The following is a 27336-nucleotide window of genomic DNA, read 5'->3' on the forward strand; positions in this document are numbered from 1 at the left end:
TTTTTTAATTATTTGAAACAAACAAATAATTGGCTGCGTTTGCTTGTTGTGCTTATTTCGTAATTTTGTTTGGAAATTAAAAAAATAAACAAGATCATCTAACAGAGCTTTTTTTCGACTAGTTAATATACCACAATATTTAGTTATATAACCCACGAAAACTGTTGTTCATTTTAAAGAAAAATCAACCAATCAACCAACCATTGTTTCTTAAAAAAATTTGCCATAATTCTATATACTTTTTTTTTAAAAAAAATATTTAAAACACAATTTAAAAAATTTGCTTCAGTTTTGTGTAAAAATTTATATTTTATTTTATATATATATTTTTTTTCTTAAAAAAAAACACAAAAATTTATTTTAATTAATTATTTTTTATATTATAATTTTTTTTATTATTTTACCTTTTAACCTCTTCTTACACTTTTTTCATTTTATTTTTTCCTTTAGTTGTAAAAATTTTATAATTTATACACAAATTACCTTATAATTAATTACATAATAATAATAATAATAATAATAAAAACAACAACAAATTGTTATATAAATATATAAACAAAACAAAAAATACACACACACCCTTTTTTATTTATAATTCCAATTTTTTACTTTTTTTAAACACAAATATTTTTAAATTTTTGTACAGCTATTGATTTCCCCTTGTTTTGGCTTTATGGATTTTAGTTATAATTAGAAAAATTTTAACTGTCAGCCATAATTCCGAGTTGATTTTTTTTTTGTATATTTTTTCCTGTATATAGTTTTTTATAATATTCTTTTTTTAGCACCTTTTTATAATTTTCCTACTTTTTTAGCTTTTTTAGATTTCTAGCTTTACTTTTAAGTTTTCTCCTGGTATGTATTTCAAACTTCTTTTGTTTTGTTTATGACCTTTGACACCTTCATTACAAACACATTTTTGATTACTTTTACATTACTGCGGACCTGTTTCCCGGCTAAATTTAAATTTTGTTCGTATTTCACAATTTTCCCATCATTCAAAATTATCGAAATTCTTTTTTTTTTAATTTTTTTATAAAATTATCTTTTTTTACAAAAAATTTTCGAAAAATTCTATAATTTATAAAAAATTAAAAAAAATATATAGAAAATTTTTGATAAAATTCTCTTTTTTATAGAAAATTTTCGATAAATGTCTTTTTCTTATAAAACTTTTTTTATAGAAAAAAAGAAATTTTCGAGAAAATTCTCTTTTATATAGAAAATTTTCGAGGAAATTCTCTTTTCTATAGAAAATTTTCAAAAACATTCTCTTTTCTGTAAAAAATGTTCGAGAACATTCTCTTTTCTATAGAAAATATTCGAGAACATTCTTTTTTCTATAGAAAATTTTCGAGAAAATTCTCTTTTCTATAGAAAATGTTCGAGAACATTCTCTTTTCTATAGGAAATGTTCGAGAACATTCTCTTTTCTATAGAAAATGTTCGAGAATATTCTCTTTTCTATAGAAAATGTTCGAGAATATTCTCTTTTCTATAGAAAATGTTCGAGAATATTCTCTTTTCAATAGAAAAGTTTCAAGAAAATTCACTTTTTTATAAAAAATTTTCGAGAAAATTATATTTTTTAAAGAAATTTTTTTAGAAAATTCTCTTTTTATAGAAAATTTTCGAGAAAATTCTCTTTTTGGAGAAAATCTTCAAGAAAATTATACTTTTATAGAAAATATTCGAAAACATTCTCTTTTCTATAGAAAATGTTCGAGAAAATTTTCTTTTCTATAAAAAATTTTCTATAAAATTCTCTTTTCTATTGAACATTTTCGATAAAATGAAAATTTTGTTAGAAAAAGATCAATCTCTCTCTCTTTTAGTAAAAAATCTCCCTTTTAACAAATGATCTTTTGGAATCTGAAAACTTTTTGACAAACAACGCCCTGTTGGCAAGAGATCTCTATTTTATGTCTCTTTTGAAAAAAATCTTTCAATTAAAAAACGATCTTTAAACAAAATTATTGAAAGATCACTTCTTTTCCAAAAAATCACATTTTCACTATAAGTATGTGTAGATCCTATTGATCCTATTTGTCATTCAGGCGTTTAAATTAATTTCAATTTGAATTCAAAGAGTTCGGTCTTTGAAACAAATGAACATCCTCGTTTAACAAATGATCACTCTTTCGATAAAAAAAAAATCGTTCTTTAGACAAAAGATTACCATATCATTCGCAGACCACTTCATTGCCAAACGTTAAAAGATCAATAAAACTCATACAAATCTTTTTTTAAAAATATCTCTCTTTTAGCAAAAGATCACTCTTTTGGCAACAAACAAACTTTCAGCAAATGATCACATTTTAATAATAAATCACTCTTTAGGCAAAAGATCACTTCTTTGCTAAAAGATCTTTTTTTTTTTTTTTTGACAAGAGATATCTATCAAACTTTTGGCAAAATAATAAAAATAAAAAGATCAATAAGATCTATGATGCTGTTTGACATGCAAGTTTTTATATTAGTTTCAATTCAAAGTGTTGGTAATCTAGAAAATCAGACAAACCTCTTTCAAAACAGAAGATCACTCTTTTAGCGAAAGAATTCTCTTTTAACAAAAGATCACTCTTTTGAGAGTAATTTCATAATCTAGAAAATCAGACAAACCTCTTTTTACAAAAGGCAAAAGATCCCTCTCTCTTTTAGCAAGACAATTCTCTTTTAACAAAATATCATTCTTTTGAGAATGATATCACCCTTTTGGTAAAAGACTTCTCGTTAAACAAATGATTACTCTTTTGATAAAAGATCGCTTTTTAAACAAAAGATTATTTCTTTGTCAAAAGGTCACTTTTTTGACAAGAGATTAATCAAACTTTTTCCAAATTTTTAGAAATTGATCCTGTTTGCATGCAAGTTTTTATATTATTTTCAAATTAAATTGAAAGATTCGGTAATCTAGAAGATCACTCTTTAAGCAAAGGATTCTCTTTTAACAAAATATCACTCTGTTGTGAGTGATATCACCCTTTGGGTGAAAGACCCCACCTAAAGCAATGATCACATTTTTAATAAAAGATCGCTTTTTAAACAAAAGTTTACTCTATTATCGGCAGATTACTTCTTTGTCAGAAGAGATAAATTAAACTTTTGCCAAAATATTAGAAATTGAGAGATCTTAGATCTTATTGATCCTGTTTGTATGTAAGTTTTTATATTATTTTCAAATTAAATTGAAAGAGTTGGTAATCTAGAAGATCACTATTTTAGCGGAGAAATTCTCTTTTTAATAAAAGATCACTCTTTTGAGAGTGATTTCACCCTTTGGTTGAAAGATCTCTTGTTAATCTAATGATCACTGTTTTGATAAAAGATCGTTTTTTAAACAAAATATTACTATATTATTAGCAGATTACTTCTTTGTGAAAAGATCACTATTTTGACAAGAGATCAATTAAACTTTTGCCAAAATATTAGAAATTGAAAGTTATACATCATACTGATCATGTTAACCTATAGATTAGTTTCAATTTGTATTCAAAGAGTTAGAAGATCTCTACAACCCATACAAACCTTTTATTATATTTAACAAATAACAAACTTACAAATGTCACCAATCAAACTCACAATTACAAGAAACTTTTTAAAATTCCATTGTTTTGTCGTTCATCCATTCAAACCATTGTAACTTATTTGTTATGATCAGCATAAGATCATCAACATCAAATTCAAAGATTTGGGCAGTGACGCAGCTGTGGCCATTAATTCAAATAAATTACATCATACTTTTATACACAGCACACTCTTAACATTTTATTTTTGTTAACAACTACAATATATTGATAAATTTTTATGGTAAATCCATAAATTATAGATGATGATGATGATGATGCTGCTGTGTAGACTACAGACAGTAGATGAGCATGAATGAATGAAATTTCAAGCATGTAAAAAGTATTAAACAAAATATGCGTTCATATCAACTAAAAAAAAAAAAAAAACAGTTGATGTTTCAGACAACAAATATTTATAAATATTTTATATGACAAGAGAGAGAGAGATAGGAGCAATATAAAAATGATTAAGTTGAATATTGTGTAATATTGTGAGTAAACTAAAGTTACCACAGAAATTTCATGTTGCAAAATGATGACCAGCTTTAAGCCAAAGTTATTTTGTGGTTTAAAACCTAAATAGTTTTTTTATTGCCTTGAATTATTTTGGTTTTTTTTTTTTTCTCTATAAAAAGATGGAATTAAAATGATACTTTGCAAACAAAAAAAAACAGGTTGCTCATCTTTAGTTACCAAGTTTTTTTTTAGCGAACAATCATCAACTCCCCTCTCTAGTCAAGAGGTTTGGTGTTTTACGCACGCAAAACTAAAAACTGAAAACAAACTGCAAGTTGCAGTTGACCCATTTATAAGAAGAAGCCAAAAAATTACCAGTAATACCAGCCCATACGATTTTATAAGAAAAAAATTTTTCTACGAAAAATTTCAAAATGTTTAATAAAGCTGAAAAAAACAATTTCGTAGCCATTCTTTATAAAAAAACGCTTTTTTAAATATTTCCTTGAATGCACAGACAGCATTTTGCAATATTGAAAAAAAAAAAAATTCATAAAAACTGTTTTGAATTAACTACTTCTTTTAGTTGGTATAAATATAAATTTCTCAAAACTCGTTTATTTATTTGTTGGTGTTTGAAAAAACTATTTCATCAAAAAAAATATTTTAAACATCTCACGTTTTGATTCATTGAATACGATGACAATCTATTATTTTATACACTTTGATATTATATTCCTTTGATGACAAATGAAAATATACATGTATGTACAGTATTGTTCAAAATCTAAGCAACTTTTGCTAACACTTTGTGGCTCTAAGCTATTATCAAAAAGATTGTTTCACTGCCAATACAAGCTCTAGACAACACTTTCAAAAAAGTTGCTAAGGTTTTCAGCAATACTGTATATGTATAATTTGAATAGTTAAATATTTGTTTGTATTTTGACTCAAACATTTAACTAGTTTAATATTTTAAGCTCGTTTTGTTAAATTGATTTCTTAAGTTTCTTTTCATATCACTTTTAATAGGATGATCGTTAGTCATCGTTATCATTTAGTTTTCGTTTTTCTTTTGATGTCCAATGATATAATTGTTGTGATACTTGGATTTTATAGTTTACTGTGTCATGCATTTTAATTAAAATGTAATGCCTTTGAGCTAAACTCAATATTTTGAAAAATTCTTGAAAAATTCTCTTTTAAGAGAAAATCTTTCAAAAATTCATAATAAATTTCCGATAAATTTGTTTTATTTATAGAAATTTTCTTGAAAACTTCTACTTTTATAGAAAATTCTCTTTTTATAGAAAATTTTTGAAAAAAATCTCTTTTTTATAGAAAATTTTCTCTTTTTTATAGACATTTTTCTCTTTTTATAGAAATTTTTCGAGAAAATGTTCTATTTTATAAAGAATTTTTGAGAAAATTCTCTTTTTTATAGAAAATTTTCAAAAAATTCTCTTTTCTAACGAAAGTCTTCGAAAAATTCTCTTTACTATAGAAAATTTTCGAGAGAATTCTATTTTCTATAGAAAATTTTCGAGAAAAATCTCTTTTCTATAGAAAATTTTCGAGAAAAAAGAAAAGAAATGTTGAAGAAATTCTCTGTTCTATAGAAAATGTTCTAGAAAATTCTCTTTTATATACAAAATATTCGAGAAAATACTCCTTTTTATAGAACATTTTTGATAAAATTCTCTTTTCTATAGAAAATTTTCTTTTCTTAAGAAAACTTTCGAAAATTTTCGAAAAAATTATTTTTTCTATAGAAAGTTTTCGAGAAAATTCTCGTTTCTATAGAAAATTTTGGAGAAAATTCACTTTTCTATAGAAAATTTTGGAGAAAATTCACTTTTCTATGAAAAATTTTCGAGAAAATTCTGTTTTCTATAGAAAATTTTCGATAAAATTCTCTTTTCTATAGAAAATTTTCGAAAAAATTCTCTTTTCTATAGAAAGTTTTTGAGAAAATTCTCGTTTCTATAGAAAATTTTGGGGAAAATTCACTTTTCTATGGAAAATTTTCGTGAAAATTCTCTTTCCTATAGAAAGTTTTCGAGAAAATTCAGTTTTCTATAGAAAGTTTTCGAGAAAGTTCTGTTTTCTATAGAAAATTTTTGAGAAAATTCACTCTTTCTATAGAAAGTTTTTGAGAAAGTTCTCTTTTCTATAGAAAATTTTCGAGAAAATGCTCTTTTCCATACAAAATTTTCGAGAATATTCTCTTTCCTATAGGAAATTTTCGAGAAAATTGTCTTTTCTATAGAAAATTTTCAAGAAAATTTTTTTTTTCTATAGAAAATTTTCCAGAAAATTCTATTTTCTATAGAACAATTTGAAAAAATTATCTTTTATAGAAAATTCTGTAAATTTTTTTATAGAAAATTTTCTTTTCTATAGAAAAATTTTGAGAAAATTCTCTTTCTATAGAAAATTTTCGATAAAATTCTCTTTTCTATAGAAAATTTTCGAAAAAAATTCTCTTTTCTATAGAAAGTTTTTGATAAAATTCTCTTTTCTATAGAAAATTATCGATAAAATTCTCTTTTCTATAGAATATTTTCTATAACATTCTGTTTTCTATAAAACATTTTCGAGGAAATTCACTTTTTTATAGAAAATTTTCGAGAATATTAACTTTTCTATAGAAAATTGTCTATAAAATTCTTTTTTCTATAGAAAACTTTCGAGAATATTCTCTTTTCTATAAAACGTTTTCGAGAAAATTCTCTTTTCTGTAGAAAATTTTCGAGAAAATTCTCTTTTCTATGTTTGAGAATATTCTCTTTTCTATAGAAAATGTTTGAGAATATTCTGTTTTCTATAGAAAATTTTTGAGAAAATACTCTTTTCTGTAGAAAATTTTAGAGAAAATTCTCTTTTCTATAGAAAGTTTTCGAGAAAATTCTCTTTTCTATAGAAAGTTTTCGAGAAAGTATTTTTTTACAAAATTTTTTTGAGAAAATTTTTGACAAAATTCCCTTCTCTAAAGAACAATTTCAAGAAAATTCTCTTTTCTATATAACATTTTCAAAAAAATTTTCGAGAAAATTCCCTTTTTATAGAAAATTTTCTAGAAAAGTATGTATATTTTCTGTAGAAAATTTCCACGAAATTCTCATTTCTTTACAAAATTTTCATGTAAATTCTCTCTTCTATAGAAGATTTTCAAGAGATTCTCTTTTCTAAAGAAAATTATCTTTTTATAGAAAATTTCGATAAGATTCTTTTTTCTATAGAAAATTTTTGAGAAAATTATCTTTTCAATAGAAAATTTTCGATAAAATTCTCTTTTTCATAGAAAATTTTCTTTTCTATAGATAATTTTTGAGAAAATTCTCTTTTCTATATAAAGTTTTTTCCAGAAATTTCACGTTTCTGTAGAAAATTTTCGAGAAAATTATCTTTTCTATAAAAAATTTTGAGAAAACTCTCTTTTCTATAAAAAATTTTCAACAAAATTCTCTTTTCTATAGAACATTTTCCACAAAATATTTTCCATAAAATTTTCTTTTCTGTAGAAATTTTTCTAGAAAATTTTCTTTTTATAAAATTTGCTGTAGTCTAACAATCAATTAATGCAATGCAATTTCTTTTTATAAAAATGCAATGCAATTTTCTTTTTATAAAATTTGCTGTAGACTAACAATCAATTAACCACTTATTTAGTCTTAATTCATTAAAAAAAAAACAAGTAAGAGTGTTATATTCGGCTATGCCGAATCTTATATACCCACCATCAAACCTCGTTTGACTCGAATGAAACTTACTTATGTCTAATTTCATCTATATATTCGTATTTTTAGGCCAGTTATAAGCGTTAAAGTAATTTTCTGAAGGGGACATTATATGGGGGGGTAGGGTCAATTATGGGTGGATCCTCATAAAATTTGGTAGACAGAATTTGGTTCGTATAAAATTTATTTGTGTCGAATTTCATCGCTACACTCGTATTTTTAAGTCATTAATGAGCGTTGCAGTCATTTTCTGAAGGGGACCTTATATGGGGGGTAGGGTCAATCATGGACCGATCAACATAAAATTTTTTAGATAGATTTTGACTCGTATGAAAATTACTTATGTCGAATTTCATCTATATACTAGAATTTTTAAGCCAGTAATGAGCGTTAAAGTCATTTTCTGAAGGGGACCTTATATGGGGGGTAGAGTCAATTATGGACCGATCCTCATAAAATTTTGCACAGTGATTTTGGATCACAAGAAATTGTCGAATTTCATCGGTATATTCGTATTTTTAAACAAGTTATGGCTGTTAAAGCTGCTTTTCTAGGGGCCACTTGTATGGGGGCTATCCGAAAACGTGGACCGATATTGGCCATTTTCAATACCAAACAAACCTTACCTATAAGAAATATTTATGTGAAATTTCAAGCCTCTAGCTCTTTCCATTCGGACTCTATCGTGCTTTCAACAGACAGACAGACAGACGGACGGACGGACAGACGGACAGACATGGCTAGATCGTCTTAGAATTTAATGAGGACCCAGAATATATATACTTTTGTGGGTCTCTGACCAATAATTCGATGTGTTACAAACGGAATGACAAAATCAATATACCCCCCATCTTTTTTGATGGTGGGTATAAAAATTCTTACATTTAGATGTGTCTCATTAAACACTAATACAGCTTATCTTTTTTATTATTTTTATTTATTTTCAACATTTTAAATTCATTTCTATACAAGTTTCGTTTTGAATTCACATGTTGTTGACATTGATTTTGCTTACTGTAACTTAGTTTTTATTTAGTTTGTTTTGATTTTTTTTTTATAAATATTTACAAACATTGCGTAATTGTATAGCTTGTTTATAAAACTCTGTTGTTTTCATAATAAAAACACACTTATAATAATAATAATAATCGAGTTTTGCGGATGTATGCAATTTGAATTTTTAACGCAAAATTTACAGTTTTAAGTTTGATCATGCTTGTTGTCCATGCAAGCCAAACCAATGGTCATTTGTTTGCTGTTATTTTGTTTCTAAAAAATTTAAATTTTTTTTTTTAAATATTGTGTAAATGGGAAATAAGCCTGATATTTTATTAGAGTTTAGTAATTGTTATGTTTTTGAAAGCAGGGTGATCTCATGTTGAGTTTCGTTTTCGTTTTTTTTGATGTTGTTCATCTTTTGCTTTGTTGTTTTATTAAACAATTTGAAGGGGCTTGTCTTGTTTTTTTAAATATTTATTTAAATGCGTAAATAACATTTAAATTAAGAGGAAATTATGATGTGTAATCATGTTTATTAACCTCTTATACATATATATTTAGTTAAAAGTGTGGGAAGTTTGAAATTTTTGTTTAGGTGAATAATGTTTTTGAAATTTTTTTTTTATAGAAAATATTTAAAAATCTTTTTTAATAGAAAATGTATACAAAAAATATAACTTTGCTTTAAAAGATTTTATAATTTTCGTTTTTTCCAGAACTTTTTGTCTCCAAACAATCTTTAAAACTTTAGTGCTTAATGTAACGTACTGTAGTCATTCATAATTCATTTAAAATCATTTCAATTGCATTTAAATCAAAGTGACATGTTTAGGTTAATGTGTCCCAATCAACTTTGCATTAAAAAATCATATATCTTTTCCAAAAAAACAAGTTCAATGCAGTGGGCTTAAAAATCCAGTTTAAAGTTTAACCACAAATAAGCAAGTGTTTTTGGCATTAAAAATATATATATATAGGAATTAACATAGAAATAAAGATGACATTTAAATGTTAAATTAACAAATATTTATAAAATTATCTTCACTTGAAAAATATATTAAATATCAATATTACAAAAAACGAAACATAAGAAAACAAGAATTACAAGGTAATACAATATTAAACACACTAATGAAGGATAAATAGATTTGTTAAGAAACAAATTGTAATACAAAACATTTAAGTTATAAAAAAATATTAATTGTTTAATTACAGCACACTTCTTCTAGAATTTTGTTATGCAACTATTTACCACTTTTAACATTCTTTAAACACCTAAACTGCAATTTGTTTACTGTTTAATATCTATTAAATTAAAATAAAATTTTTAATTAATTAATAACAAATTAATGTAAACAATTTGCATATACTATAAAATATAAAATATCAATGACATTGAAAAAAGTTTTCTCTTAATAATTGTTAGAAAACAAACCTACACTTGACATCAATTGAAAATATACAACAATTGTTTTCTTAAAAGTGCTTTTAGTTTATTGAAAACGTAATAAATGTTTCAAAATATAACTTTATTATATATGCAATAAAAAATAGACCTATGAATGGCACCTCTTATTGAAATCTATTTACTTTTGTTTGCTTCAGCTACTTTAAATAGTTAAATAGAAAAATTTTTGCAATTCATTTTGAAACCCATTAATAATGGTTTTAACATTTTTGGCAATAAATTATGATTTTTTGTCTTGATTTAAATGATAAATCATGTCTTTGTATAGAAAGAAAATGTTTGGCAAAACAAAAGATTTAAGACACAAACCTTAAATTATTTCAATCTAAATTTAACTAAATACTTTTATAGTTTAATTTAAAGTTAAAATTTGTTAATAATTTGTGTGTCAATAATTAAACATCAATTCTATAATAAGGAAATTTTCTACAAAAAACAAATTGGGAAATGAGTATTTCAAAGATACTTTTAAATTTAAAAATTTCTTGAAAATTTTCTATAACAAGATAGTTATTGAACATATTCCATAAAATAGGAGAAGTTTTTGAAAACATTCGATAAAAAAAGAAAATTTTTTTAAAAAAGAGATATTTTCTATAAACAAGATTGATTTTTGAAAAATTTCTATAAAAATAGAATTTTTGGACATTTTTCTATAAAAAAGAGAAATTTACGAAAAATTTCTATAGAAAAGAGAAATTTACGAAAATTTTCTTTAGAAAAGAGAATTTGACCAAATATTTCTATTAAAAATTGTCAATAAAAATTAGAATTTTCTCCAAAGATTTCTATAAAAAAAAAAGAATTTTCTCGAAAATTTTCTACTGAAAGAATAATTTTCTCGAAAATCTTTTACAGTAAATAGAATTTTCTCGAAAATCTTTTACAGTAAATAGAATTTTCTCGAAAATCTTTTACAGTAAATAGAATTTTCTCGAAAATTTTCTATAGAAAAGATAATTTTCTTGAAAATTTTCTATAGAAAAGATAATTTTCTTGAAAATTTTCTATAGAAAAGATAATTTTCTTGAAAATTTTCTATAGAAAAGATAATTTTCTTGAAAATTTTCTATAGAAAAGATAATTTTCTTGAAAATTTTCTATAGAAAAGATAATTTTCTCGAAAATTTTCTATAGAAAAGATAATTTTCTCGAAAATTTTCCATAGAAAAGATAATTTTTTTTGAAAATTTTCTATAGAAAAGAGAATTTTCTCGAAAATTTTCTATAGAAAAGAGAATTTTCTCGAAAATTTTCTATAGAAAAGAGAATTGTCTCGAAAATTTTCTATAGAAAAGAGAATTTTCTCGAAAGAAAAGAGAATTTTCTCGAAAATTTTCTATAGAAAAGAGAATTTTCTCGAAAATTTTCTATAGAAAAGAGAATTTTCTCGAAAATTTTCTATAGAAAAGAGAATTTTCTCGAAAATTTTCTATAGAAAAGAGAATTTTCTCGAAAATTTTCTATAGAAAAGATAATTTTCTCGAAAATTTTCTATAGAAAAGATAATTTTCTCGAAAATTTTCTATAGAAAAGATAATTTTATCGAAAATTTTCTATAGAAAAGATAATTTTCTCGAAAATTTTCTATAGAAAAGATAATTTTCTCGCAATTTTCTATAGAAAAGAGAATTTTCTCTAAAATTGTCTATAGAAAAGAGAATTTTCTCGAAAATTTTCTACAAAAAAAGAGAATTTTCTCGAAAATTTTCTATAGAAATTAGATTTTTTTCGAAAATTTTCTACAAAAAAGAGAATTATCTCGAAAATTTTCTATAGAAAAGAGAGTTTTCACGTAAATTTTCTATAGAAAAGAAAATTTTCTCTAAAATTATCTATAGAAAAGAAATTTTCTCTAAAATTTTCTATAGAAAAAGAAATTTTATAGGAAATTTTCTATAGAAAAAAATAATTTTTTCTCAAATTTTCTATACAAAAGATAATTTTTCAAAATATTTGTATAAAATACAAAATTTTTCTAAAATTTTTAATAAAAAAAAGATTTGTTCGAAAATTTTCTATAAACAAAATAATTTCTCAAAAAACTGTCTATTAAAAAAAAGAATTTTTCTACAAATTTTCTATAATAAAGTGAATTTTTCGAAAATTTTTTGTATAAAAATATTTCTATAAAAAATAGAATTTTTCTAAAAAAAACAGAATTTTTCGAAAATTTTCTATAAAAAGAGAAAATTTTTTGAAAATTTTTCATAAAATAGATTATTATCGACAATTTTATATCAAAAAGAAAATTTATAGAACATTTTTATAAACATTTTCTACAAAAAGAAAAATTAATCGAGAAATTTATCATAGGACCAAATTTATTGATCAGATGAATGCTAAAAAAAGGAAATTGTATGGACCAAACTGATTTTAAACAAGGGCTTAATATAGATCGTTCAATCCTTTAACGATATTGAGCCTAGTAACCTTTTTATATATGTACATATGTATTTATATACGACTCAGATAAATATCATAAATTTTAAAATTGATATGAATCTGAACACTACTAATATTTCTATCTTGATAAGTACTTAATATTAAAAAAAAAAAACATTATATTCTAATTGCAATCTAACTTATCTTCAAGGTCAAAATATTCATCAAATAAAAATTCCATTAAAAAGTTTTAAAAATAAAACTGAGTACATCTTTAATTAGTTACCAAAGCAATTTTATAAAAAAAATTACAATAATAATTTAAAACGTATATTTTTAATGAACTTCAAACGTGAATATAAAACATAAAGTATATAAAGCTATTTAAATGCATCTTTAATTTAAAACAAACCCAGATCAATGAGTCATATTATTATTAAACAAACATTATTCATCAACATAAACCAGAATAGTTTTATAATAAGTTTTATTCGAAAACCAATTAATTGAAACTGTTAAAGTCTAAGCAACCAAAGGTGTTAGTTAGCAAATATTTCTTCTCTACTATAATACATTTTTAATGAGTCATTTTTAATAAGTGGCATAAACAAATTATTTAAATTACTTTAAACCATTAATAAATGATTTATGTATATCGTAGTGTTTGATTACACTTGTTATGATAATTTAAATTAATCATGATTTTTCTTATGTTTTCTGTTAAGTTTTTAAAACGCAATAAAAATAATTTTTAAAATAAAATCTAATAAAAATTTTACAAAAGTATAAAAATGGTTAAAAGATTCCTAATTGTTTCGTTTGAAATGATGACCATCTTTCAAAAACAAAAGACTTAAGGCACGAACTTGATTAAAGTAAAATTTTGTTAGTCAGAACAAAAGACTTAAGTAACAAACATGCAATTAGGTAAACATAGAAAACGCTAAACCTAGACTATAGACTAGACTAAAGACTAGACTAAATGACTAGACTAAGGACTAGACTATAGACTAGCCTATAGACCTTAAACTTATAGACTAGACTATAGACTAGAACTATAGACTAGACTATAGACTAGGACTATAGACTAGACTATAGACTAGGACTCTAGACTAGACTATAGACGTAGGACTATAGACTAGACTATTCGACTAGACTATAGACTAGACTATAGGACTAGAACTATAGACTAGACTATAGACTAGACTATAGACTAGACTCTAGACTAAACTAAGACTAGACTCCAGCTAGACTAGAATAGACTAGCCTAGGACAATATAGACTAGACTATTAGACAGACTAAGATAGACTATAGACTAGACTACAGACTACAGACTAGACTATAGACTAGACTATAGACTAGACTAAGACTAGACTATAGACTAGACTATAGACTAGACTATAGACTAGACTATAGACTAGACTATAGACTAGACTATAGACTAGACTATAGACTAGACTATGGACTAGACTATAGACTAGACTATAGACTAGACTATGGACTAGACTATAGACTAGACTATGGACTAGACTATAGACTAGACTATAGACTAGACTATAGACTAGACTATAGACTAGACTATAGACTAGACTATAGACTAGACTATAGACTAGACTATAGACTAGACTATAGACTAGACTATAGACTAGACTATAGACTAGACTATAGACTAGACTATAGACTAGACTATAGACTAGACTATAGACTAGACTATAGACTAGACTATAGACTATACTATAGACTAGACTATAGACTAGACTATAGACTAGACTATAGACTAGACTATAGACTAGACTATAGACTAGAGATAGACTAGACTATAGACTAGACTAGACTAGACTATAGACTAGACTATAGACTAGACTATAGACTAGACTATAGACTAGACTATAGACTAGACTATAGACTAGACTATAGACTAGACTATAGACTAGACTATAGACTAGACTATAGACTAGACTATAGACTAGACTATAGACTAGACTATAGACTAGACTATAGACTAGACTATAGACTAGACTATAGACTAGACTATAGACTAGACTATAGACTAGACTATAGACTAGACTAGACTAGACTATAGACTAGACTATAGACTAGACTATAGACTAGACTATAGACTAGACTATAGACTAGACTGTAGACTAGACTATAGACTAGACTATAGACTAGACTATAGACTAGACTATAGACTAGACTATAGACTAGACTATGGACTAGACTATAGACTAGACTATAGACTAGACTATAGACTAGATAGACTAGACTAGATATAGACTAGACTATAGACTAGACTATAAACTAGACTATAGACTAGACTATAGACTAGACTATAGACTAGACTATGGACTAGACTATAGACTAGACTATAGACTAGACTATAGACTAGACTATAGACTAGACTATAGACTAGACTATAGACTAGACTATAGACTAGATTATAGACTAGACTATAGACTAGACTATATACTAGATTATAGACTAGACTATAGACTAGACTATAGACTAGACTATATATAGACTAGACTATATATAGACTAGACTATAGACTAGACTATAGACTAGACTATAGACTAGACTATAGACTAGACTATAGACTAGACTATAGACTAGACTATAGACTAGACTATAGACTAGACTATAGACTAGACTATAGACTAGACTATAGACTAGAATATAGACTAGACGATAGACTAGACTATAGACTAGACTATAGACTAGACGATAGACTAGACTATAGACTAGACTATATACTAGACTATAGACTAGACTATAGACTAGACTATAGACTAGACTATAGACTAGACTATAGACTAGACTATAGACTAGACTATAGACTAGACTATAGACTAGACTATAGACTAGACTATAGACCAGACTCTAGACTAGACTATAATTGTTTTGAGAAGTTATTTTAAAAAGACTTAAGTTACAAACTTAATTTCAGTCGAATGTTGTTAGGCAAATCAAAAGACTTAAGCAGCAAACTTAAAGTTGCGTTGAATTAAAGAGATCAAAAGACGTTTCAAAAATAATAAATAAAAATTTGAAACTTCTGATGACAAATATTTTTTTTTTAGCCGTTAGTTTTTGTGTTTTGATCCCCAAAAAATGTTAGCAAACAATACAAAATTATAGTTGCCTTTACAAATCTTAATTGTTTTCTATTGTTTTGTTTGGTTATTATAGTTTATGTTTGTTTTCAAAATCTTTACATTTCGTAATATTTTTATTTGTTTTTCCAACTTTTATAACACCTACTAAATGAAACAGCCAGAAACACCAACAGATCGTAAAACTTTTTTATTGAAACTTAAAAACTTAAAAACAATAACATTAAAACTCTTTTACAATTTCATGCATCATAAAAGCATTGCACACCTTTAGCTTAAATTAATATAATTTTAATTAAAAAAAAAACTTATAATTAAAAAACTAACTTTAACTTTTTAACTAAGCACTTAAAAAATCTTTATTTTAATTTAAATTTTTTGTTTTCAGCACTTTTTCTCTAGCAAATCTAGTAGCGGCAAAAAGTAGTTAAATACAGACAAAATTTAAACACACACAACACAAACACTTTAATATGAAATACAAAACAATCCTTGAACACTTTTATCTTAAAAACTTACACAAACACACGTAAATAAATACTTTTTTTCATATAAAAAATCCTTTAAAAATATTTCCAAAAAATAACTTAACTAAAAACTTAAATTAATTATTTATTCGTTATTTTCTTCTTTTTTTCAATATTTTTTTCAAAACTAAATTTATCTTATTACAACGACCAACTATCTCCATCCTCTCTATAGCTGCGCACACCAGCAACTGTTAACAGCAATGGTTTAACAGTAACGCGAAGGCCTGTTTTAAGTGTGCGCCGACGTTTAATCAATTCATCTACTGCTGCTCCCTCAGCTAACTCAGCAGCAGCTGCTGTTAACAGCCAGCCACAACAAACCACAGCACCAACATTAACAACACACTTAGACTCATCTTCACCGATCAACGATGAATACATAACGACGACCTCGAAATTTAAACGTTTACGCACCAATCGACCACCATCTATAAATGCCGCTGCTGTTGATATAACAACCGATACGAATGCGGCAACATCGTTTAAAGCGAAGAAAAAATCAGCGGAAACATTATCGAATGATTTGAAATTGGCTTCATCATTGACGTCATCGTCATCTGCTGATAATGATATTGCAGCGAAGCAAACAGCAGCTTTAAGACGTAAATTTCAAGCCAGACGTTTAACAACATTGCCGGCTAGCAATACGAATGGCGATGGATCAGGTGAGAAAACAATAAGATGATTGTTAAATGTGTGTGTGTGTAGCAACATTGTTGAGAAACATGTTTGCCAACAGACTCTATTGATATTTAATATTGTACTTAGTTTCATGTAAATTATTTAAAATGTTAAATGTTTACAACGTATAGACTAGACTATTGTGTGGACTATCGACTGGAACTATATATATATAATCTCGACTAAAGGTTGGACTATAGACCCTATAGATTCGACTATAGACAACTCTATGGGTTTGACTACAGACTACCATATAGTCTATATTAGAGACTACCCTATAGTCTCTACTATAGACCACCCTATAGTATCGACTAGAGTAGATTATAGATTAGACTATAGTCTCGACTATAGACTGGGATATAGTCTTGGCTATTGACTAGACTATATGCTAGCGTATGATCTTGACGATAGACTAAACTCGGCTGTAGACTAGCCTATAGTAGCGGCTATAGACTCTACTATAAGCTAGCCTACTACATATGCTAGACTATATGGACTAGACTATAAACCAGCCTATAGTCTCGGATATAGACTTGACTATAAACTAGCTTATAGTCTCGACTATTGACTAGACTATAAACTAGCCTATAGTCTCGACTACAAACTAGGCTATAGTCTCGACTAAAGACTAGCCTAAAGTCTAGACTACAGACTATACTCACGACTATTAAGTAGATTGCAGTCTATTGTTTCGTCTAAAGAGTAGTCTATTGTTTCGACAAAAGACTATAATATAGTCTCGACTATTGAACTAGACTATAGACTTAACCATAGAATAGAGTATTGTCTCGACTATAGTATCGACGAAAGACTGTACTATAATTAGCCTATACTATCGACTATAGGCTAGACTATAAACTGATCTGTAGTCTCGACTATAGACTAGCCCATAGTATCCACTATAGACTACCATATAGTTCGACTATAGTATCGACTATAGACTGGTCTATACACTAGACTATAGACTAGACTATAGAATAGCATATAGTCTCAACTCTGAACTAAACCATAGAATATCTAGACAAGAATATAGTTACGACTATAGAATGACTGTAGTCTCGACTATTTATTAGGCTTTAGACAAGTCTATAGTCTGGATCATAGACTTGATTGCAGACAGGGCTGTAGAATGAACTATAGACTAGAGTGTAGACTAGACTAGACTATAGACCACACTAAAGACTATATTCCCGACTATGGACTAAATTATAGTCCCGAGTATACACCTGACTATAGTCTCAACTACATATTAGACTATAGTGTTGACTATATACTCTAAACTATAGTCTCTACTAAAGACTATAGTTCCCACTATAGACTGGATCATATTCCCGACTATAGACTTGATTATAGTCCCGACTATACACTAAATTATAGTCCTTAGTATACACCAGGCTATAGTCTCAATTACAGAGTTTACTATAGTTGTGGCTATAAACTAGACTACAGTTTCGACTATAAACTAAACTATAATCTCTACTATAGACTGAACTATATTGTCGCCCATAGACTTGACTGTATACTATACTATAGCCTCTACATGGACTAGACTATAGCCTCTACTATAGACTAGACTATAGCATCTACTATAGACTAGACTAAAGCCTTGACTATACCCTTTAGTATGGTGAAAATGTTCAGCAACAATGTTTACTAGGTAAATAGTCAAAACTATATTCCATAACTAATACTGTAGATAAATGAGATTGTCATCCAGAATCGCATTAACCATTACAATGTTGATTATGGATTAGACTATTTACCTAGTAAACATTGTTGCTGGCCAACATGTTGGTAAACAAGTTTTACTAAACGCTTTTGACTTATAATAATTGTTTTTTTTTTTAATTTTCCTTTCTTATTGTTGACATTTGTATATAAATTGTTTAGTTTAGCAAGTTTAGCAAGTCTGAGAAGTTTATTTATTTATCTGCTGCTGCTGTTTGTTTGTTTGTTTTTTCAAAGTTTGGTTTAGTTTAATTTCGCTGCTGCTGTTTGTATGCAAAACCACATTCCTAAATGTTGAGTTCAATTTATCTAGTAACTAGTAGTAGTCGTGTGCCGTTTACATTTTATATTTATTTTTGTACAAGTATAAACATTTCATTTTGTTTACGTTTTTTTCTTTACTTCATCAATGTTGGCGGTTATTTGTTTTATTTTTATAAAGTTGAATCATAAAAATTGTTCCTACACATAAATAACTATAACTGTAAATATTTATGTGGCATTTCATTGATTATGAATGACTTTAGTTATAGGTAGCACCGTGTTCAACACAGGTGACACACTTTTAAATGTCCTTCATGGCCGTTACATATTTTACACTTTATCTAGATAATATCCAGGGTCACAATTATTAGCAATTTATGAAATTTTATGTAAATGTCACAAAGACTTAGAATGCTTAACTAAGTGACATGTGGTAAACAACATAATTAATTTCAAAATTTATTATGCATTTTTTTCAAAATTTAAAGTACAAGAAAAATTTTAAATATTTATTTAAAGTTTTAAAATGATTATTCATACTTATACAAACAATAAGGTGGCTCATTTGCCATTAAATTTTAACATTTCTTTCATCATCTCTAAAAGAAAACACTTTTTTGCTTTGTAATATTGTAAATTTATGTAAATTAAAATAAGTGATGAATATAATATTTCCATAAACGTACAAGTAATTTGTTGTAATCAAATGACAAAAACAACTACATTTCCATATATGCTTATAGCAATATGTCTGCAGATGTAAGAACATTTAATGTTAAATGCCAATAAATTATGAAATACCAAAGTTAAAGGCAATTAAAACAACATGCTCATCACAAACTACGATTACCTGCATATTTGTTTTTTTTTTTTACATACAAACTTGTACACTTACATGGAATGTCATCCCATTATTGCTGCATGTCTCTAAGTACGCCAACAATAACAACTTCAAATACAGTCAAAGAAAAGATGTTAAATGTTGTAAAAACAGTAATTGTTCAAAGTTTTTTATTAAAAGAGTCTAGTTTATAGTCTATAGTCTATTCTAGTCTAGTCTATAGTCTAGTCTGTAGTCTAGTCTATAGTCTAGTCTGTAGTCTAGTCTATAGTCTAGTCTGTAGTCTAGTCTAGTCTATAGTCTAGTCTATAGTCTAGTCTATAGTCTAGTCTATAGTCTAGTCTATAGTCTAGTCTATAGTCTAGTCTATAGTCTAGTCTATAGTCTAGTCTATAGTCTAGTCTATAGTCTAGTCTATAGTCTAGTCTATAGTAGTCTATAGTCTAGTCTATAGTCTAGTCTATAGTCTAGTCTATAGTCTAGTCTATAGTCTAGTCTATAGTCTAGTCTATAGTCTAGTCTATAGTCTAGTCTATAGTCTAGTCTATAGTCTAGTCTATAGTCTAGTCTATAGTCTAGTCTATAGTCCTATAGTAGTCTATAGTCTAGTCTAGTCTAGTCTATAGTCTAGTCTATAGTCTAGTCTATAGTCTAGTCTATAGTCTAGTCTATAGTCTAGTCTATAGTCTAGTCTATAGTCTAGTCTATAGTCTAGTCTAGTCTTCTAGTCTATAGTCTAGTCGATAGTCCTAGTCTATAGTCCTAGTCTATAGTCTAGTCTATAGTCTAGTCTATAGTCTAGTCTATAGGCTAGTCTATTAGTCATTCTATAGTCCTATCTATAGTCTAGTCTATAGTCGAGTCTATAGTCCTAGTCTAGAGTCTAGTCTATAGTCTAGTCTATAGTCTAAGTCATAGTCTAGCTATGTCTTCTATAGTCTAGTCTATAGTCTAGGCTATAGTCTAGTCTATAGTCTAGTCTATAGTCTAGTCTATTAGTCTATTCAGTCTATAGCTATCTATAGTCTAGCTATAGTCTAGTCTATAGTCTTACTATAGTCTAGTCCCTATAGTCTAGTCTATAGTCTAGTCTATAGTCTAGTCTATAGTCTAGTCATATGATTCTATAGTCTAGTCTATAGTCTAGTCTATAGTCTAGTCTATAGTCTAGTCCTATAGTCTTACTAGTCTATAGTCCTAGTCTATAGTCTAGTCTATAGTCTAGTCCTATAGTCTAGTCCTATAGTCTAGGCCTATAGTCATCAAGTCTAGTCTATAGTCTAGTCTATAGTCTAGTCTATATCTAGTCTATAGTCGAGTCTATAGTCTAGTCTTATAGTCTAGGTCTATAGTCTAGTCTATAGTCTAGTCTATAGTAGTCTAGTCTATAGTCTAGTCTATAGTCTAGTCTATAGTCTAGTCTATAGTCTAGTCTATAGTCTAGTCTATAGTCTAGTCTATAGTCTAGTCTATGTAGTCTAGTCTATAGTCTAGTCTATAGTCTAGTCTATAGTCTAGTCTATAGTCTAGTCTATAGTCTAGTCTATAGTCTAGTCTATAGTCTAGTCTATAGTCTAGTCTATAGTCTAGTATAGTCTAGTCTATAGTCTAGTCTATAGTCTAGTCTATAGTCTAGTCTATAGTCTAGTCTATAGTCTAGTCTATAGTCTAGTCTAGTCTAGTCTATAGTCTAGTCTATAGTCTAGTCTATAGTCTAGTCTATAGTCTAGTCTATAGTCTAGTCTATAGTCTAGTCTATAGTCTAGTCTATAGTCAGTCTATAGTCTAGTCTATAGTCTAGTCTATAGTCTAGTCTATAGTCTAGTCTAGTCTAGTCTATAGTCTAGTCTATATATAGTCTAGTCTATAGTCTAGTCTATAGTCTAGTCTATAGTCTAGTCTATAGTCGGTCTATAGTCTAGTCTATAGTCTAGTCTATAGTCTATAGTCTAGTCTATAGTCTAGTCTATAGTCTAGTCTTAGTCTAGTCTATAGTCTAGTCTATAGTCTAGTCTATAGTCTAGTCTATAGTCTAGTCTATAGTCTAGTCTATAGTCTAGTCTATAGTCTAGTCTATAGTCTAGTCTATAGTCTAGTCTATAGTCTAGTCTGTAGTCTAGTCTATAGTCTAGTCTGTAGTCTAGTATAGTCTAGTCTATAGTCTAGTCTATAGTCTAGTCTGTAGTCTAGTCTATAGTCTAGTCTATAGTCTAGTCTATAGTCTAGTCTATAGTCTAGTCTAGTCTAGTCTAGTATAGTCTAGTCTAGTCTAGTCTATACTCTAGTCTATAGTCTAGTCTATAGTCTAGTCTATAGTCTAGTCTATAGTCTAGTCTATAGTCTAGTCTATAGTCTAGTCTATAGTCTAGTCTAGTCTAGTCTATAGTCTAGTCTATAGTCATCATAGTCTAGTCTGTAGTCTAGTCTATAGTCTAGTCTGTAGTCTAGTCTAGTCTAGTCGTAGTCTAGTCTAGTCTAGTCTAGTCTATAGTCTAGTCTGTAGTCTAGTCATAGTCTAGTCTATAGTAGTCTATAGTCTAGTCTAGTCTAGTCTATAGTCTAGTCTATAGTCTAGTCTATAGTCTAGTCTATAGTCTAGTCTATCGTCTATAGTCTAGTCTATAGTCTAGTCTATAGTCTAGTCTATAGTCTAGTCTATAGTCTAGTCTATAGTCTAGTCTATAGTCTAGTCTATAGTCTAGTCTATAGTCTAGTCTATAGTCTAGTCTATAGTCTAGTCTATAGTCTAGTCTATAGTCTAGTCTATAGTCTAGTCTACAGTCTAGTCTATAGTCTAGTCTATAGTCTAGTCTATAGTCTAGTCTATAGTCTAGTCTATAGTCTAGTCTATAGTCTAGTCTATAGTCTAGTCTATAGTCTAGTCTATAGTCTAGTCTATAGTCTAGTCTATAGTCTAGTCTATAGTCTAGTCTATAGTCTAGTCTATAGTCTAGTCTATAGTCTAGTCTATAGTCTAGTCTATAGTCTAGTCTATAGTCTAGTCTATAGTCTAGTCTATAGTCTAGTCTATAGTCTAGTCTATAGTCTAGTCTATAGTCTAGTCTATAGTCTAGTCTATAGTCTAGTCTATAGTCTAGTCTATAGTCTAGTCTATAGTCTAGTCTATAGTCTAGTCTAGTCTATAGTCTAGTATATAGTCTAGTCTATAGTCTAGTCTATAGTCTAGTCTATAGTCTAGTCTATAGTCTAGTCTATAGTCTAGTCTATAGTCTAGTCTAGTCTATAGTCTAGTCTATAGTCTAGTCTATAGTCTAGTCTAGTCTATAGTCTAGTCTATAGTCTAGTCTATAGTCTAGTCTATAGTCTAGTCTATAGTCTAGTCTATAGTCTAGTCTATAGTCTAGTCTATAGTCTAGTCTATAGTCTAGTCTATAGTCTAGTCTATAGTCTAGTCTATAGTCTAGTCTATAGTCTAGTCTAGTCTATAGTCTAGTCTATAGTCTAGTCTATAGTCTAGTCTATAGTCTAGTCTATAGTCTAGTCTATAGTCTAGTCTATAGTCTAGTCTATAGTCTAGTCTATAGTCTAGTCTATAGTCTAGTCTATAGTCTAGTCTATATCTATAGTCTAGTCCAACGATTCCCAAATGGGGGTCCGCGGACCCCTAGTGGTCCGTAGTAAAATCCTAGGGTGTCCGCGAAGACGAACGAAAAAAACCATGAATAAACAATATTCTGCTTTTATATGTATATACAAATATCTCCAATTTTTGTCCAATAATCCCAAACTTTTTGGTGACTTTTTGAATTTTATTTTTTCGGTTGTTTATCAGAAAGAAGCTAGGCCCTACAAATTTATTGTATAACTTTTAAGGTATTTTCAGACTACAATACTGAGTATTAATACTTGTCAAGAATATTTGTATCATAATACAATTTACTAGTCTAAATATAATTTGTAATTTGATTTTCAAAAATATTACTGATTTTTTGGCATACGGTCGGTATTCATAAATTTTTTAAAACAATTCAAAAACTTTTTATTTTCAAACGTATTCGGTATGTATTTTATAAATACAATAAAAAACAAACAAAAAGTGTAAAATACATTAAAAATAAGAACGAAAAGTGCATAAATAATTGAAAATTGGATAAAAAATATTACAAATGTTATAGTGTAAACATAAAATGTATTTTTCGGATTGATTTTTTGAAAATGCGAATTATTTTCATAATATTTTTAATTTGAAGTGTGTTAATACTCAGTATTGTAGTCTGAAAATACCTTTATAAAGTAAAGTACTGCGTGATTTGTAATTTTTATTTCCTGTATATGTACTGAAATAATGGTTTTTATTTCAGACAAATAATACTCTGCCTTACAATTAAATTAGGGATACAGGTATTCCGGAGTATGAAGTTCAATTCAAAGACAGGCTTATTACAGATTTAAGATTATCAAATTGTAAGCAAAATTATATATTTCCAAAACAGAGGTGACTCTTTATGCATCTCTTTATAAATATTCCAATCCGATGTGATACACAGATTTTAACTTGATTTTGTCGACCAATACATATTATTAAATTAACATCAGAAAATCCATAGCGTTTCGCGTAAATATGTAGCCAAAAACCATGAAGTAAAATAATTCGTTGGTATTTTAAAATTCAAATTTAAGTTCCAAATTCACAGTACTTTAACAAAGAGTTCAAATCATATATTATGCGGATAACGCATTCCGCAACAACATAGAAGAAGTCCAACTTTCTTATATTATTTTCCCGAAAACTTAGCTCACTTACTCAGTTCACCCTTTGCAATCGCAACAAATTTTTGAAACGAGACTCCTTAAGCACATGCGACAATATTTGATAAAGAAACCTTTTCGCTACCTTGAAGAAAAATGAACATGAAAGATCTCACGATCATAAAATTAAACATCATGTTAACATATCAACAAAGAAGTCATTCTATCTTCAAAACATGCAATTGAAAACCTATCTGAAATATTATATATTCTCAATGTACGGGAATATTTTATAGATATGACATCTCTACATTTATTAGACCTAGGGATTAATGAACTAGGTCAATTTTCGGATGGACAATTATTTAGAACAATAAGATATCAAAATATGTATGGGGGTCCGCGAAATTAAATAAGTTCTTCAAGGGGTCCGCGAAGTAAAAATCTGTGGGAACCGCTGGTCTAGTCTATGGTATAGTCTAGTCTAGTCTATGGTCAAATCTATATAAAGTGTGTCCATCACATGCATTGCCCATCGTTTTTAAGTGTTCTTTTAAATAATAAATTTCTAATAAATTCCATCTCTTCAACAGCCATCATTTATTCATTCAATTACTGTCAACAATTTACAAGTGTAGAAAACCCTCTGACATTAAAAGTGTTATTTTCTTCTTTATACTCGTACTCGGTACATAAATTTAAATTTAAAACATTTTTATAGATTTTTATAATGAAATTACTTGTACTAGCCATACGAGGCAAAACCATAACTATAGATGCTTACAACATACTCCAATACACATTTAACATTTACTTGCAACTACATACCGTTTGGTTTTATTGTTTCTTTCGTCTTTTTTTGTTGTAGCCACTGAACCACCACGTACACAAAATCCTTTATTTAAGAGACGCTACAGTTTGACCACATACTCGCCACTGTCTGGAAAAACTGGGCAACAATCAAAGGTGACGTCGACAGCAGTAGGAACGACGACAACAACAGCAGCATCATCATCATCATCATCGACATCAACATTGCGCTCGGCTATAGATAGTTTGACAACAACAGTTTATGTTGATGGTTTAGAAAATGATGAGGACACAGATCAAGTGGCAAAATCTAGCATCCATACAAGTCGTTTCAATCAAATTAATGGCAGACTGCACATAGATGATGATGAGGAGGAGGAATTGGATGCTGGCATTGCTGGTGGTGTTGGTGATACGAGACATTTGGTCAATACTGTCAAACCCATAACAACGTTATCCACGGCAACCAGACAACCAGCATCTAGATATTTACAACAACTGTCGCCACAGCAACAACAGCAATACTCCAAATATAAGTTTGATGAGGTTTTAACCAGGCGCATGGATGGCACGGGAACTGTAATGAAAACATCAACCGGTAGCTCCACCACCACCACCGTTTCCACTAGCAGTAGCTCAACTTCCACACAAACTCCAGTAATTAAAAAACGTAAGACGGAAATTAGAAATTCCTACATTACAGTACAACATACTTTTTTAGTTTGATTACAAATTTCAACGGAAATTAATGTATTTGATGAATTTTTGTTATTTTTTTAAGGTAAAATGGTTATTAAGAGAAGACCACAGAAGACAACGCCCAGTTCCGAGGAATCAAAACGAAGAAGACCTCATAGGTATCAAGAACCATTCGAGAGAATAAACAGTAATCAATCGAAGGCAACAGTTAAGACATCAACACAACCGGGTAGAACTTATCGTCCCAATTTAGACTATGACTATTATGATGATGAGGATGTACGTTTAGTGGGCAATAAGAGTGATCAACAGGTGAGTTTGAATAATTTAACTTACAGCAGGGATGGGAAACCTACTTTTGAGTTCTATAGAAAATTTATAATATCGATAAATTTTCTATAGAAAATTAAATAAATTTTCTTTTCTATAGAAAATTTCTATTGTCGATAAATTTTCTATAGAAAATTTCTATTGTTGATAAATTGTCTATAGAAAGTGTCTGTTGTCGATAAATTTTGTATAGATAATTTGTATTGTCGATAAATTTTCTATAGATAATTTGTATTGTCGATAAATTTTCTATAGATAATTTCTATTGTCGATAAATTTTCTATAGAAAATTTCTATTGTCGATAAATTTTCTATTGTCGATAAATTTTCTATAGAAAATTTCTATTGTCGATAAATTTTCTATTGTCGATAATTTTTCTATAGAAAATTTCTATTGTCGATAAATTTTCTATAGAAAATTTCTATTGTCGATAAATTTTCTATAGAAAATTTCTATTGTCGATAAATTTTCTATAGAAAATTTCTATTGTCGATAAATTTTCTATAGAAAATTTCTATTGCCGATAAATTTTCTATAGAAAATTTCTATTGTCGATAAATTTTCGATAGAAAATTTCTATTGTCGATAAATTTTCTATAGAAAATTTCTATTGTCGATAAATTTTCTATAGAAAATTTCTATTGTCGATAAATTTTCTATAGAAAATTTCTATTGTCGATAAATTTTCTATAGAAAATTTCAATTGCCGATAAATTTTCTATAGAAAATTTGTATTGTCAATAAATTTAGTTAGTTAGTCAGTAAGTTAGTCAATTAGTTAGTTAGTTAGTTAGTTAGTTAGGTAGTTAGTTAGGTAGTTAGTTAGTTAGTTAGTTAGTTAGTTGGTGTTAGTTGTTAGTTAGTTAGTTAGTTAGTTAGTTAGTTAGTTAGTTAGTTAGTTAGTCAGGTAGTTAGTTAGTTAGTTATTTAGTTAGTTGTTAGTTAGTTAGTTAGTTAGTTAGTTAGTTAGTAGTTAGTTAGTTAGTTAGTTAGTTAGTTAGTAGTTAGTTA

The 27336-nt window shown here is 27.6% G+C and overlaps 1 protein-coding gene across 1 annotated transcript in view; it reads left to right on the plus strand.

Annotated features, from left to right (window-relative positions):
* Positions 1 to 27336, plus strand: part of LOC119603468 — a 152056-nt gene that overhangs the window by 118992 nt on the left and 5728 nt on the right. Inside the window, exons 13-15 of the mRNA XM_037955504.1 lie at positions 16434 to 16926; positions 25354 to 25965; positions 26077 to 26306. Coding sequence (XP_037811432.1) covers positions 16434 to 16926; positions 25354 to 25965; positions 26077 to 26306 — 1335 coding nt within the window. The remainder of the gene's footprint in view (positions 1 to 16433; positions 16927 to 25353; positions 25966 to 26076; positions 26307 to 27336) is intronic.

This window comes from Lucilia sericata, unplaced genomic scaffold, assembly GCF_015586225.1.
Source record: "Lucilia sericata isolate MDLA Ls3-8-SP2 unplaced genomic scaffold, ASM1558622v1 Contig000309F_arrow, whole genome shotgun sequence".
In the NCBI taxonomy this organism is placed as follows: Eukaryota; Metazoa; Arthropoda; class Insecta; order Diptera; family Calliphoridae; genus Lucilia; species Lucilia sericata.